At 47.2% G+C, this 14,298-nt stretch overlaps 2 protein-coding genes across 2 annotated transcripts in view; one reads left to right on the forward strand and one right to left on the reverse strand.

Annotated features, from left to right (window-relative positions):
• LOC134488626 (transient receptor potential cation channel subfamily V member 2-like) overlaps positions 1-4,821 on the forward strand; it is a 37,105-nt gene extending 32,284 nt beyond the window's left edge. Inside the window, exon 16 of the mRNA XM_063291089.1 lies at positions 4,543-4,821. Within this exon, the coding sequence (XP_063147159.1) occupies positions 4,543-4,821 (279 nt within the window). The remainder of the gene's footprint in view (positions 1-4,542) is intronic.
• A 923-nt stretch (positions 4,822-5,744) lies between these two features.
• HASPIN (histone H3 associated protein kinase) lies at positions 5,745-9,287 on the reverse strand. The gene has a single exon (XM_063291090.1). It carries the CDS (start codon positions 9,285-9,287, stop codon positions 6,111-6,113), a length of 3,177 nt encoding a protein of 1,058 aa, XP_063147160.1. The 3' UTR covers positions 5,745-6,110.
• Positions 9,288-14,298: the final 5,011 nt, after the last annotated feature.

The raw sequence follows: 14,298 nt of genomic DNA on the forward strand, positions 1-14,298 counted from the left end.
GTTACTGGTGAGATGTCAAGATTAAAGATAGACATTCTGGGCGTCAGTGAACTGAAATGGACTGGAATGGGCCACTTCACATCAAATGACCACCAGATCTACTACTGTGGACAAGAGGACCACAGAAGAAATGGAGTAGCCTTCATAATTAATAGTCAAGTGGCGAAAGCAGTGCTTGGATACAACCCAAAAAACGACAGAATGATCTCAATTCGAATTCAGGGCAAGCCATCTAACATCACCGTGATCCAAATATACGCCCCAGCCACAGATGCTGAAGAAGCTGAAGTAGAGCAGTTCTATGAGGATCTGCAGCACCTACTGGACAACACGCCTAAAAGAGATGTTATTTTCATCACAGGAGACTGGAATGCTAAGGTGGGCAGTCAAAGGACACCTGGAATTACAGGTAAGCATGGCCTGGGAGAACAAAACGAAGCAGGACACAGGCTGATAGGATTTTGCCAAGACAACTCACTCTGCATAACAAACACTCTCATCCAACAACCTAAGACAGCTTTATACATGGACTTCCCCAGATGGACAACACCGAAATCAGATTGACTACATCCTTTGCAGCCAAAGGTGGCGGACATCTATACAGTCGGTAAAAACAAGACCTGGAGCTGACTGTAGTTCAGATCACGAACTTCTTCTTGCACGATTTAGGATCAGACTAAAGAGATTAGGGAAGACCCACAGATCAGCTAGATATGAGCTCACTAATATTCCTAAGGAATATGCAGTGGAGGTGAAGAATAGATTTAAGGACTGGACTTAGTAGATAGGGTCCCGGAAGAACTCTGGACAGAAGTTGGCAGCATTGTTCAGGAGGCGGCAACAAAATACATCCCAAAGAAAGAGAAAACCAAGAAGGCAAAATGGCTGTCTGCTGAGACACTAGAAGTAGCCCAAGAAAGAAGGAAAGCAAAAGGCAACAGTGATAGGGGGAGATATGCCCAATTAAATGCAAAATTCCAGAGGTTAGCCAGAAGAGATAAGGAATTATTTTTAAACAAGCAATGTGCGGAAGTGGAAGAAGACAATAGAATAGGAAGGACAAGAGACCTCTTCCAGAAAATTAGAAACATTGGAGGTAAATTCCAGGCCAAAATGGGCATGATCAAAAACAAAGATGGCAAGGACCTAACAGAAGAAGAAGAGATCAAGGAAAGGTGGCAAGAATATACGGAAGACCTGTATAGGAAGGATAAGAATATCGGGGATAGCTTTGACGGTGCGGTCAGTGAGCTAGAGCCAGACATCCTGAAGAGTGAGGTTGAATGGGCCTTAAGAAGCATTGCTAATAACAAGGCAGCAGGAGACGACGGCATCCCAGCTGAACTGTTCAAAATCTTGCAAGATGATGCTGTCAAGGTAATGCATGCTATATGCCAGCAAATTTGGAAAACACAAGAATGGCCATCAGATTGGAAAAAATCAACTTATATCCCCATACCAAAAAAGGGAAATACTAAAGAATGTTCAAACTATCGAACAGTGGCACTCATTTCACATGCCAGTAAGGTAATGCTCAAGATCCTGCAAGGGAGACTTCAGCAATTCATGGAGCGAGAATTGCCAGATGTACAAGCTGGGTTTAGAAAAGGCAGAGGAACTAGGGACCAAATTGCCAATATCCGCTGGATAATGGAAAAAGCCAGGGAGTTTCAGAAAAACATCTATTTCTGTTTTATTGACTATTCTAAAGCCTTTGACTGTGTGGACCATAACAAATTGTGGCAAGTTCTTAGTGGTATGGGGGTACCAAGTCATCTTGTCTGCCTCCTGAAGAATCTGTATAACGACCAAGTAGCAATCGTAAGAACAGACCACGGAACAACGGACTGGTTTAAGATTGGGAAAGGAGTACGGCAGGGCTGTCTACTCTCACCCTACCTATTCAACTTGTACGCAGAACACATCATGCGACGTTCTGGGATTGAGGAATCCAAAAGGAAGAGGGGCCGACCGAGGGCAAGATGGATGGATGACATTCTAGAGGGGACGGACTCGTCCCTGACCGACAGGAAGCTCTGGCGTGGGCTGGTCCATGAAGTCACGAAGAGTCGGAAGCGACTAAACCAATAAACAACAATTAATTGAGACAATTCGCCACCTGCCAGGGGTATAGCAAACTAGCAAACTACATTACCTTTAGCATGCTGCATGTTTCAGCCTTAATTTACAAGTCTGTGAGCCAGGCAACCTTCCCAGAATATAATTTATTCATTTATTGATCATATTTTTATCACCACCCATCTCCCCCATATGGGGGACTCTGGGTGGTTCACCATAAAACAGTTTAAAATTCAGTAAAATCATAACTAATATCATTCATCAATAAATATCAATATCAGTAAATATAAATATAAAATGCAAAATAAATAAATGACAGTTAAGTTAACCATGAGAAAGTATGTCATGGAACAGTAAGCATGGGAACACTATTTTCTCACATCCGGAGAAAACTTAGAGACGGCACTCAGAAACATCCTAATCTCAGCCTTGCACTTAAATACTTGTCTGGTCACCCACAGGTAACGGCATTTCCTGCAGGCGAGTAGCAAACTGGGTTTGCTTCATCCTTCTTCCCTCCCACCCCATCCAGAAGATACTTATTGGTTAGGTTTATATTTTGTCTTTCGCTGAGGAGTTCAAGGCAACAGACACAGCAACTCCTTCTTCCCATTTCCCCCTTCCCCGGAGCAACCTGTTAAACTGCTATTCATCAGGGTCTCCTTAAGTATAGGCTTCGTTTGAATTTACATACAATTTGCATATTGCCCTGTTCTACGCATCCTCACTTTGCTACAGGCCACTTTAAAAGGAGTATGGGCCAAGGACCCAGCCTCCACACAGCTGCAAATGCTTTCTTTAGAAATGACTTTACAGTGTATTGTGTTGTTCTCTTTGCTTTCACAAACTAGGATTGAGAAGACCTTGCAGAAGGCTGGCAAACCGGACCTAATTGCTATATTTATTTTTATAGGGCACGTGCAGATGACGCCACCCAGATGGAGGAACACCTCCCAGTTTTGAAGGATGCCTTCAGCGTTGTCCTTAGCAGGTACACCCCATTTGGGGGATAAGCTGAGATGGGCGGCTATAGAAATAAAATAAATAAAATCAGTTAAGTTTGCTCAGGATGGTGGCCCTGGTTGTATTACAGAGGAAGGCACTGGAAGAGGCCAGTCCCTCTCTCTAAGCCCAACTCACCTCACAGGGTTGTTGTTGTGGGGAAAATAGGAGGAGGGAGAAGTATTAGGTATGTTCGCCGCCTTGAGTTATTTATAAAAATAATAAAGGCGGGATAGAAAATAAATAAAACCTTTGGCTGAGAGCAGCCAAAGGGCCCTGAGTTTGCAGCCCAGATTTCCTAACTCTAACCTTGTAAAAGGTTTTAAGTTTAATCTGTGTTATGTTTCTCTGGTTTATATCAAGTTTTGCTTGAAGTCACAGCAATAACCCTTCTCTTTCAAAGCTGATAGTGCAAGACAGTTTCAGGGCGGGGAATATTCCCAGCCAAAAGAGGCAGGATTCAATTTTCTGCTTTAGCCCAAGGAAGTCAATCTTGTTCCTGACTCTAGCCAAGCACATTGCTTCAGAAATCTTATCTTCCACCCTTCCATAAGGCTGCTGTCTTCTACAGGCTTCAAACCACAGCCTCTTTTTTAAAATATATTCCTGGGCAGTCCCTTCCCCATCATACACATAAGTGCAGATGAAGGGTAATTGGAAAGCACCAATTTCACATTCAGTGTAAGTACAAGGCTCCCGGCTCTTCTTCTTTCCCGTTTGGGGTCAGTGAGGCCGAACCTTCTATTTTAATTTTTGCAGGTCAAGGGAAAGAATCCATTTGGGGCACTGTTTCAAAGGCATTCTGAGCATAAAGTGACGGAGGGGCAAGGAATCATTTTTCCCCCTTTTTTCAGAAAACAAGTATAACTAGGATGTTTATAAATGGATAGCTGCTAGTCTTGTAAGTCTTACAGCCCCTCCTCAGCTGCCTCTTAAGTGTCACTTCCAAGTTTCTCCGTAGTTTTTCGGGGCTGCTGAGCGTCTGAACCTGCCAGCCAGGCATTTGGCCTCACCTCTGTCTCAACAGGTGAAAACATACACACCCACATTTCCCATCATGGAAATTATAGTTAAGCAAGTGTGACCCTGGGGTTTCATTACCCTGTGGCTGTATTCTCATCCATGCTCAACACAATGCCTGAATTGATCACTCTTGGAACCGTAAGTTAATCAAACCAGCTGGGCCCACACAGTATGTTAAGCCTCAGTTAAGCCAACTGGCTCAGTTCAATAAACCACAATTAGCGTGTTGGGGAAGCATATGGTTTATTGTAAAACAGCCTTGCAGCCAGGACCAAAAACCTGCAGGTAAGTCAGGAGTTCATTTAGCTCTTCCTGGTCTCCATCTGCTTCAGATTCCTTGTGATGCTGAGCTATTGCTTAAGCGCACTAGCCCAGAAAACGGCTCTATCTGTATGCTGCATTTGCCCATGTTCAAATTTCCATCACGTCCCTTAAAAGAAACACAAGAATGGGTACAAAACAAAGCACCAACTTTTGGAGAGCCTAACCCTCCCGATTGCTTCCGACTCATTCGGGCTCCCAGCAGCTGAAGCAATCCCTGAGAGGGCGGGCGTGAAGGCGAGCTGCAAGGAAGACCAGCATAACGAGGACCTCCGAGGCCACCTTTCCACCAGCGTGGCTTCTTCCCTGAATCTCATTCTCTTCAGCGTGGAGGCTGTGCCCACCTGTGCTGCCCCCATCTTAGCCATGTTCCTCAAGAGCTGTGACCAAGAGTGACTTCTTCACACGCAGGAAAAGAGAGGCCCGTACAGATACCTTTTAAGTTCACGTTCCAGGAGAGAGCAACATGCGTTTTTTTTCAGTCTGAAACGGAGGCAATGTCGGATAACGTAGCTGTGGATTTATTCGGTGGGACCTCTGGTTTTGCTAGGTGAAATCTACTGGGAGGAAGGGGAGGAAAATCCCCCTAACATTTCCAAGAAAAACTAAAAATATATAGTACATGATAGAGCTATAGAATAGAGTATCGGCCCAGTCATTGAGAATGGAGCAGCATACAACTTTAATATATATTATTATTATTATTAGGCTCAGTGGTTAAGACGCTGAGTCAGAGGACCATTAAGGTCGGCAGTTTGAAACCCAAGGGTGTGAGCCGCGTGACGGAGTGAGCTCCCATCAACTTGTCCCAGCTCCTGCTAACCTAGCAGTTCGAAAGCATGCAAATGCAAGTAGATAAATAGGTACCACTTCGGTGGGAAAAATAACAGGGACATGAAAGGAGCCCCCCTTGGGCGTCCCCCGGGCAACGGTGACGTCACCAGCAAATCCTTTCAATACGGAAGCGCCTTGGTAGGTGCTTCTGATGTGAAAAAAAAATTATTACTATTATTATTATTATTGTTTAAACCATAATCCTATTGACAATTAAAAGGTAACTTTTTAAAGCTGAGTTCTACTTCTGGTGACTTTACCATCACATCCATGTCGTTTTCTTAGGGAAGCGGTTCGTTGTTGCCTTCTTCCACAAATGAATTTTTCCAACTTCCCATCTAGTTTATCTGATCTCTTTCCCATCTGGTCTCCCGTCTAAGTACTAACCAGGTCCAACTGAGCTTAGCAGCTGTTTTTGAGATCAACTGGGCGCTGCCCCTTGAGAGTTAAGATTATATTTTGCAATCAATTAAAAAAAATGCAGATTGGGCAACATAGAAATGTTTATTAATATAAAAGTGTTAATCAGGTTTAATACTGCAAAAGTAAAGCTAGCATAATTTTCTGAGGTTTCATTATAAAATATTGTGCTTTATTTTAAAATAAGCCACAATACTTAGGAAAATATTCAGGAGTTTTACAATGGTGGCAAATTTAAAATTCTTAATTAAAATTTGTTTGAAGTAAAAATGATTGTTGGAGGCTTAAATCTATTAAGGCATAACACAAAACAACACAACAGAAGTGTGACAATATCCTAAAATGTGGTTTAGAAACGGGGTAGTGTGTGTGTTTATAAAGCATCTCAGAAGGCCTAAAACTCTCCATTAGCCTTCAAAGCTAAGATTTATTCACTGGAAGAAAATACTTAGGTTAAGAAGCTCCGTGGCAGACTTGAAATTGAGAACCTCTGCAGAGAACATCCTGAGTTGTTTTTGTATTTGTTTCAAGGAGGAAGTTGTAGGCTTTTTCTTGTAAGATACCTCTTTTAAAAGTTTGTCTGCTAAATAGTGAAGCCACAGAATATTGCTATGGGGGAAATAATCACCCCAGTTGTTTGCATTTTCTTCCCTCATCTGTCTATAAATATCAAACTGGTAGTCCCCTCTCCCTTGGAACACCTCTTCGTCAGTGGAAAGGTCACAATACACTGTTAAACCATCCCTCTCCAGCCTGGAAAAGGTGTAGTCGATAATGTTCACAAGAATGCCTCGAGTGGAAAGTACATGGACTTCCCCATTCAGGGTAAAAGTCACCTCTTTTAAGCTGGTCTTCCTCACCAGCACATTTCCCCAGTGTAAGTCTCTGTGTTCAAAGCGGAGGGCCTCCTCGGCGACGGCCAGCGAAGCCGTGACCTGTTGCAAGATGCTCTTTGCGGCAGCCACCGAACTCAGCTGCCTGTTCTGCATATTCTCCAGATCGGTGCCTCCAAATTCAAATTCCAGGACCATGAACAGCTGCTGGTCCCCAAAGAAGTCTGGCCGGTTGTTTTCAGACTCCTTCAGCCTGTGGTATTCATCCCACGCGTTCAGGAGATGCTCGGGGTAAGTGCCCTGGACACAATATACAGAATACAACCGAATAAACCCAGAGGTTTGGTTAACCACCTCATCCGCAAGAAGACTTAGTTCTTTTGAAATGATGATCTCTGGCAAGATTTCACTGAAGGTCTTCTGAGGTTCACCGTTGACTCGCTCACTACCTTCAATAGGAATTATTTTTAAAGCTATGGTTCCCCTCTCACTCTCTGTCTTGAAAACCTCCCCAAACACCCCCTCTCCAATTTTTTCACACTTCTGCATCTTCTCAGGAGAGATACACTCCCCAAACAAGACAGGGCCCTGCTGCTGGCATTCTCCATAGACTTTTTCAGCATCCGTCAGCATCGTCTCTGGCACGGACAGAGATGTCATGGACGACAGCAGGACCATGGAGGAAGCTGGACAAATGGAATAGCCCAGTTTTTGGGTGAAAGGGGTATTGCAAGCCTTGGGAAGAGGAGACTGGGCTGAATAGCTGCTGCCAGCGCTACTGTTGAAGCTTTCGGTCTCTGACAGAATTTTTTTCTTTTTGTGGAGGGAAAAAGAGGCCCGAATTCTACGCCACAAGCTGGAGTTCTTGAGTGAGGAGTCCAAAGGTAGAAAAGGGACAGACAGATGGTCTTCTATTTCATTCCACTTAAGTCGCTCCTGTAGGAGGAAAGAATCCGCCTGCTGTTTCCAGCCCGTGTTTTTCATGCGTGTCGCTTGATCGACTTTCTGGCGTTGCCCCCAACGTTTAGAACTGAAGCCACTAATGCAAGCTTTCCGGCCAGTACTTCCAGGATCACAACTGGGGACCACCCGGTGGTTGTTCCTCATATCAGAGGCTTTAGGCAGGGCACAGGGAGACTGTGACAGGAAGAACTGTTTCCTCTTCGAGGAATGGGGAATCTTTTGCTTTCTGGTGGACTGATCAGCCAACCAGTTCAAAACCACTTGATCATCTAGAACCACAACTGGCTGGAACTGGGGGCTGTTTTGAGCTGTACTGTGGTGGCTCACTCCTTCCAAAACTTTGTTGACCTTGCCAGCCATCTTCTGAGGAGCACTAACTACCTGAGCAGAGCCCAGCTGTTCCTCGCTGGCAAGAAAAATGGAGTCTTCTGACGAACAGAGAACAATTTTATCATCCTGCATTCTGGCTTGAAGCTGGAAAACTCCACGAGCAGGACTTAGTGGCACAGGGTTGGTTTCTGTCGACAGTGACAGCCTTGGTGCATGATCTTTATCAGCCACTTGGGCCAGAGAGTGCTCCTGTTTTACCGGGGAGGCTTCCATTCCACTCCAGATGTCGCAACACTGCAAAGCAGAACAGCCTTGGAAGGGAGAGCCAGATGTCTCCCTGAAATGCTCCCGAAGTGCGGGGTCCATCCGAGAACCATCTCGTACAGATTTCTGTTGATAGCGTCTGGCATCGTCCAGGCTGATGAGTTCCAAACTGTCTCCCATCTCCTGAGCCTCCGGGTCCATCTTCAGCGAGCTCAGCTCCATGAGGACCCCATGGTGGGTCTCCTGGCTGCCTTCTCTGAACACTTCCCACGGGTAGCTGCTGTGGCGACAACCAGGGGGGCAGGAGACGGGGCTGCTGGTGTCCTGCTCCTCCTGGGCCCAATCCCTTTTGGCCACCGCTGCAGTCAGGTGGGGCAACTCAGGGGTGCTGCACAACAGAGGAGCCCGCCGCAGCCCACTGGGGCCCCTGATGAGAGACAGGGGCCCCTTCTCGCACTGGTGCCGGCGACAGGTGATGTTCCTGCGGAGGGGGGTGGGGGGCACGAAGGGGCTGCTGCTGCCCTTGCTTCCCTCTAGGGGAGGCCGGTTCTCCTTGGCCTCCCCCTTGTTCTTCCTCCTCTTCCCCCCTTTCCTGACGGGCGGCTTCCGGGCTTTCTGGGCCCTGGCGGGAGGCCGGAAATCCGGGTCGTCGAGGGAGGAGGCGATGGAGCGGGGGGAGCAGGACGCCCCCTCCGACGAGCTGGTGCTGAAGAAGCGCTTGGGGTCGGCGGGGGGCGAGATCCAGGGGGCCCTCCGCGGCAGGAGCCTCAGCGCCGGCCTCCCTCCGGCTCCTCCTCCTGCCCCCCTTCCGCGGCCTGCTCGCCCCCGCAGCCCCGAGTAGGTCCTCAGCAGCCGCGGCCGCAGCTGCTCCATGCGAGCGGAGCCGAGCAGCCTGAGGAGCGACGGGAAGGGGCCGGCCGGGGACGGACCGAGCCCCCGGACAGCCTCTCGGCCCTCAGTGAGGCCGAGCGGAGCCTCGGCAGGCCGCGCCCGCCGCCATTTCAAATCCAACTCTCGCGAAGGGAGCCCGCAGTCTCGCGAGAGCCGAGGAGCCGGTGCGTCGCGCGGCCGCGAAGTCTCGCGGGGCTCGGGGACCCATAGAGGAAAGGGGAGTAGTGGCTTGCCGCTCTGGGCGCGCGACGTCCGGTTTGGGTTTGAGGGCGGAAGTCCTCCATTTGAGTGGTCAAGGGAGGCGTTCCTCTCCGCTGCCGGCAGCATCGAAACGTGCTGCAACCTGGACTTCCTTTTTTGCACGCGTTTGTTCTGTGATTTTGCCTCCTGCCCTTGCAGAGGAAGAAAAGCGGGAAAGCAACTGGACGTGGGAACTCAATGGGTTTTATGCTTGCAGAGAGCTGAACATTTATTCCACTGTTTCTCAACCTTGGCAAGTGACCAAGGTTGAGAAACACTGATTTATTCTCTATCTTTACGCCTCCTCCTGTTCCAAGTCTGCAACTTCAATCCTTGGCAGTTTCCTATAAGAAACATGGTCAAAGAATAATTTACATACTTCTCTCCTGCAAGTCCAACGGAGTGCAATGGGAGCTTTTACAGCCAGAACGGCCTTTTGTGCTAAATTGCCATTTTTCTGGTTCGCTTGCTCCATCGCTGAGCCTTCCTTGCCCTGATCTGTGGAGACCCATCCAATAAAACGGCTCAGCTGAATTGCATTCTTTAAAGCTACATTCAATAGTCATCCATCTGCACTTTTTCAAGGCATATCTGCCCACGTGGTGAAGAGGAAGTGGAAACCACCTCACGCTATTACACTGTAAATTTTATAGGGACGGTAGGTCAATCTACATTTTGCCCCTAATGGATAAATTCCCTGGGAATCCAGATAATTTTTACGTGAACCATCTTCTCAGGATCCAAAACCATACATTGCATGTGCAGTAGCCAAATTTTGTGTTGCCACAGTGAAAATTAGCCAAAACCAGTTAAAGAAGTAATTACCCTTGTTTTAAATATTACTTTTAAATTGAAATATCTTAATAAATTGTTAGGGGATATATATTTTTATTTTTTATTTTATACTTATTTATGTTTTAGACTCACACTACCTGGGTAGCAAATGTATGAATACAGTAACAGAGGAGTGAATGCTATATTATTATGCGATCTATTTTATTAGTATAGTATTGCATAGTATTGTATTTCTTTGTTTTGCTTTTTTTTCTCCTTTTACATTTTGCTGCTCGTTGACCAAATAAGTATTACTGATTGATTGCAAGTTGCATCAAGAGGGAGGGCAATACGGGGGGGGGGGGCACTATGCTGAAACATTTGCACCAACATTTCTGTCTCATCCTTAGAGATGCATCTCGCCATCTAGGATGGCTACCCCAGTGAAATCCAGAGCCTAAATTAAAGGCATTTAAAAGGCAACCTAATTTTCCAGAGAGTAAAAGGAAAGGAGGGGAGAAATATTTTCAGTCCTGCAAGATTCTGTTAATGCAGTGTTTCTCAACATTGGCCACTTTAAGATGAAGCTGTCAAGGTTGAGAAATCTTGTTGTGTGGTATAATAACAGAATCTTGAAAGCCTGTCTAAGTTTCTCTCTCTCCCTCTTGTAAGGTATAGAAAAATACAATTTGTAAATAAGCAAGATCCATATAAACATATAAGGCAGTATCATATAGATCTTGGTTGGAGGAGATTTTAAGGTGTAAATACTAATAATAGTTAATAGCAAAGTTTAAGCTAGTAACACAATGTTAAATAATTAAACTAACACGAAGACAGAAAGAGACAGTTAACACAGGTAAAGATTTAAATGTGTAAAAGCCTTGGGATAATGAGGTGAAAACTGGCAGGCTTTCAAGAGAGAACAAAGGGAAAAGATGGGCCTCTTTGTGAGTAGCTTAACAGAAAGAGAGAGACGGTGGGACCCTGTGCCATTAGCACTATGCAATCAACATCAGGATGACCTCTCCATGAATTAGAGTAGGATGTGCCAAAAGAATGCAGGGGAGGAAATAGCAGGCAGGGGCCTCCACTGGGAACAAGGAGATAAGGTTTGGTGAAAATAAGGGTAAGAGGGATGAGGCGGCCGGAAGATTGTGCGTCTGAGTGCCCAGCCAATGGGGAAACAGGCCAGAAAGGGGAGGGGGAGGCTGGACAGGGAAAGGTATAAGAAAGTGTGTATTTGTAATTTTGGGTGTGGCATCTCTTCCTTCGATCAGACTCTGCGTAGTCTGGTCGAGGTGCCCACCGCGCTTTGCAAACCGCTCAATAAAGTAAGTTCCTTTTCAGAACTCTCTGGTCCAGTTCTCGTGATTTTCATATCCAACAAATTGGCGCCCAACGTGGGGCTCGACTCAGCACCTCGGGGCCGGATGGGGGCCACGGTCTGACCCCCTGGAAGACGCGTCCTACCCAGTTTTAGGTAGCCAGGGGGGCGGAACGTGGGGACTCCGGCCTGAAAGCAGAGGTGTTCGAGCCAAATGAACAAAAAGGACGGACCATCAGAGCACTCTGAAAAGGAAAAAGGAAGGGTGCGGGTGTCAGAAGGGTGATGTTGCAGCCCCTGTAAAAGGCCGGGAAACTCCACGCGTGGACCCAGGTGAGTAGACTTGGTGGAAACAGAGCGCCACTTTAAGACACCTGGGCGGTTGGGGGATTGGGTAGGCCTCTCAAGGTTCTGAGATCCAGTGTGTGTGTGTGTGTGTTGCCCCAAGGGCCTCAGAGGCTGGCAAGGCGGAGCGAGAGTGGATCCCCGAAAGCTGCGGTTCCATACCCCCGCAAGGGGATTGGCCGGAAAAGGGGAGAAGCGAATTGCATAACTGGATCGATAGAGAATCGGGAAGGGAGGGGCTGAGGAACCAATGTAGGCAACATATAATTCCTTTCTGGGTAATCCCCTGGTAATCCCCTTCTAGGAGGTACTAGGGTGCTCCCCCCTTTCTGGGAGGTAATTCCCTTCTGGGTGCTCCCGAGGTTGCGTCCACTCTGGGACAATTGGGAACGCTTCTTGAAACTCTTCTCGACGCCCTAGGTTGAGGTCGGACTTTAAAACTAGCCAGCACTTGCTGGGAGGCCGGCCCGGTTTTGCCCCCGACAGTCAGAGGCTTAAAATTGCTGGAAAGCAAATCCAGCGTGGGCTGGAGGACTCTACTTTGGGTGTAAAACAACCAGACGGTCGAGAGGGGGCCCCATAATCCGGGTGAAGGAAGGCAAGAACCAAATATGGGCAACACTAAAAGTTCCGGAGGAAAGGAACGATCCCTTCCAGACTTACCTAGAAACATACCTAAGGAGAGTCCGCTCGGACTCTTGTTGAGGAATTGGGAGAATAAACCTTATAAGGACATGGTAAAAAAATGGCAATTGAGACAAGAAGTAATGATGAGACTTTGCCGCTATGTATGGGGGCTGGAGAGTGAGATTGATTGGCCCCTAAATGGGAGTAATGACTATTTTAAGTGTAGGAGCCTCCTCGACTTTGTAAAGAGGTCGGGAAGTAAGAACAGTGTAAATTATACAAAGCTATGGGTGCCAGCTGCTTGGGAAGATGAAGCCTCGGTATTCCTGCAGGGTATCGAGGATTCAGACAGCGCAACGGAAGAACCACCCAAAAGATATCCCCCACCCGCCCCCTATAATCCAATGCTCCAACTTGAGCGGGCTGCGCCTGAGCCACCTCCAGCACACGGGGTGGAGGAACCGACCGCTCCGATAGGAACAATAGAGGGAGGCGGGGCGGAATAAGGAGGTGGAGCAATTGGAACGAGGCCTGGAGAACTTCCCGATGAAGTTCCAAGCCCTAAGAGCCTTCCCCCCCCCAGGGAAGTCCTGTCCGGATTAAATGCCCAGGGACAACCAGTAATTAGTTATGTGCATGAGCCTCTGAAGGCGTCAGAGCTCAGAATGTTTAAAAGAGAAATGAAAAATGTGGTAAAAGACCCACTGAGAACAGCGGAACAATTAGAAAGCCTGTTAGGTCCAAACATTTATACCTGAGAGGAAACTGCCATAATTAACACCCTGTTTTCAGTAGAAGAAAGGCAGTTCATACGTAAGGCAGCCATTCGAGGTTGGGAGCGAGAACATCGGGGAGAGTGACGGGCGAGCAGAAATTTCCGCTGCAACGCCCCAACTGGGATAACAGCCAAGCCCAAGATAGGCAACATATGGAGGACCTTAGGTCCCTTGTTATCAGAGGGATGAGGGAGGCGGTCCCCAAAGCGCAAAATATGACGAAAGCTCTTCAAATAGGGCAAGAGAAGGAGGAATCCCCAGCAGCCTTCCTCCAAAGGTTGACAAATGAAATGCCTTGTTTTTAGCTCAAGGTTTGCGGCCCCAAAGAGGGGGAGGCAGGGGGAGTCCTCGGAAGATTGGGTCGAGGAGGTATTCCATGGGATGGGGGGCTCGGAAACAACGGTGACAGGCAGGGTGCAGGCTGGACCCTGATCAAAGAAGAGACATTAGAGAAGAGAACTCACCGCGTGGAAAGGACCTGGAGAGACGCAGGCTCTCTGGAGAGGGGAGTTGAGTTGAATCACAATAGGGCAGTTGAGTGTGGATTGTCTCCAATAGGCCTGGGAGCGGCTAGATTCATCTTGATGGGAGCTATCGCCCTTTTAATAAAGCATTCCTTTCTCCTGGCTGAGAGGTAGGGAGAAAGAGCTTCTGTGTCCCTGCAGGGCTGTGATGGATTGCATGTGGCAACAGCCTGTTGAGGCATTGGTGTGCGGTTTTCTTTTTGAGAGCATTTGTTTGTCTGAATGTGCGCATACATGTAAGGTTGAGAAACTGTTTTGAGTTGTGAAAGGAGAGTTGAGAGATTGTGTGAGTCTATTCCTTAGGAGGCTGCAGGTTCTGGCCATGCCTGCATCCACCATTTATTCTGGTTTTGTGTGTGTGTGTTGTGATTTGTGTAATTTGAATGCATATGATGGGAAAGTTGAAAGGTTTTTGTCAATCCTTTCCCATTTGTTTTTTTTGTTCTTTAATTGTTTGAGAAGTATGTGTGTTTCATTATTTGCCCAGTCTCACCCAAACTCCCCCCCTTCTCTCTGCCTCTTGCCTGCTTGTTACAGGCCTGAGGATCCAGATGGGGGGAAAGAAGGGTGACAGAGGGGAGGGGCAATGCTTTTACAGAAGATCCTTTACTCCCCCATCTTTTTAGGATCCTTCCTTTTGCAGTGCCTTTACACACATCAGAGACAATCTTTTAAGTTTCAGAGATTTCTCTTTTTGCAGCTGCCGCTGTAGAAGGAAATGATTA

The sequence above is a fragment of the Candoia aspera genome, chromosome 1 (assembly GCF_035149785.1).
Source record: "Candoia aspera isolate rCanAsp1 chromosome 1, rCanAsp1.hap2, whole genome shotgun sequence".
NCBI classification, from domain to species: Eukaryota; Metazoa; Chordata; class Lepidosauria; order Squamata; family Boidae; genus Candoia; species Candoia aspera.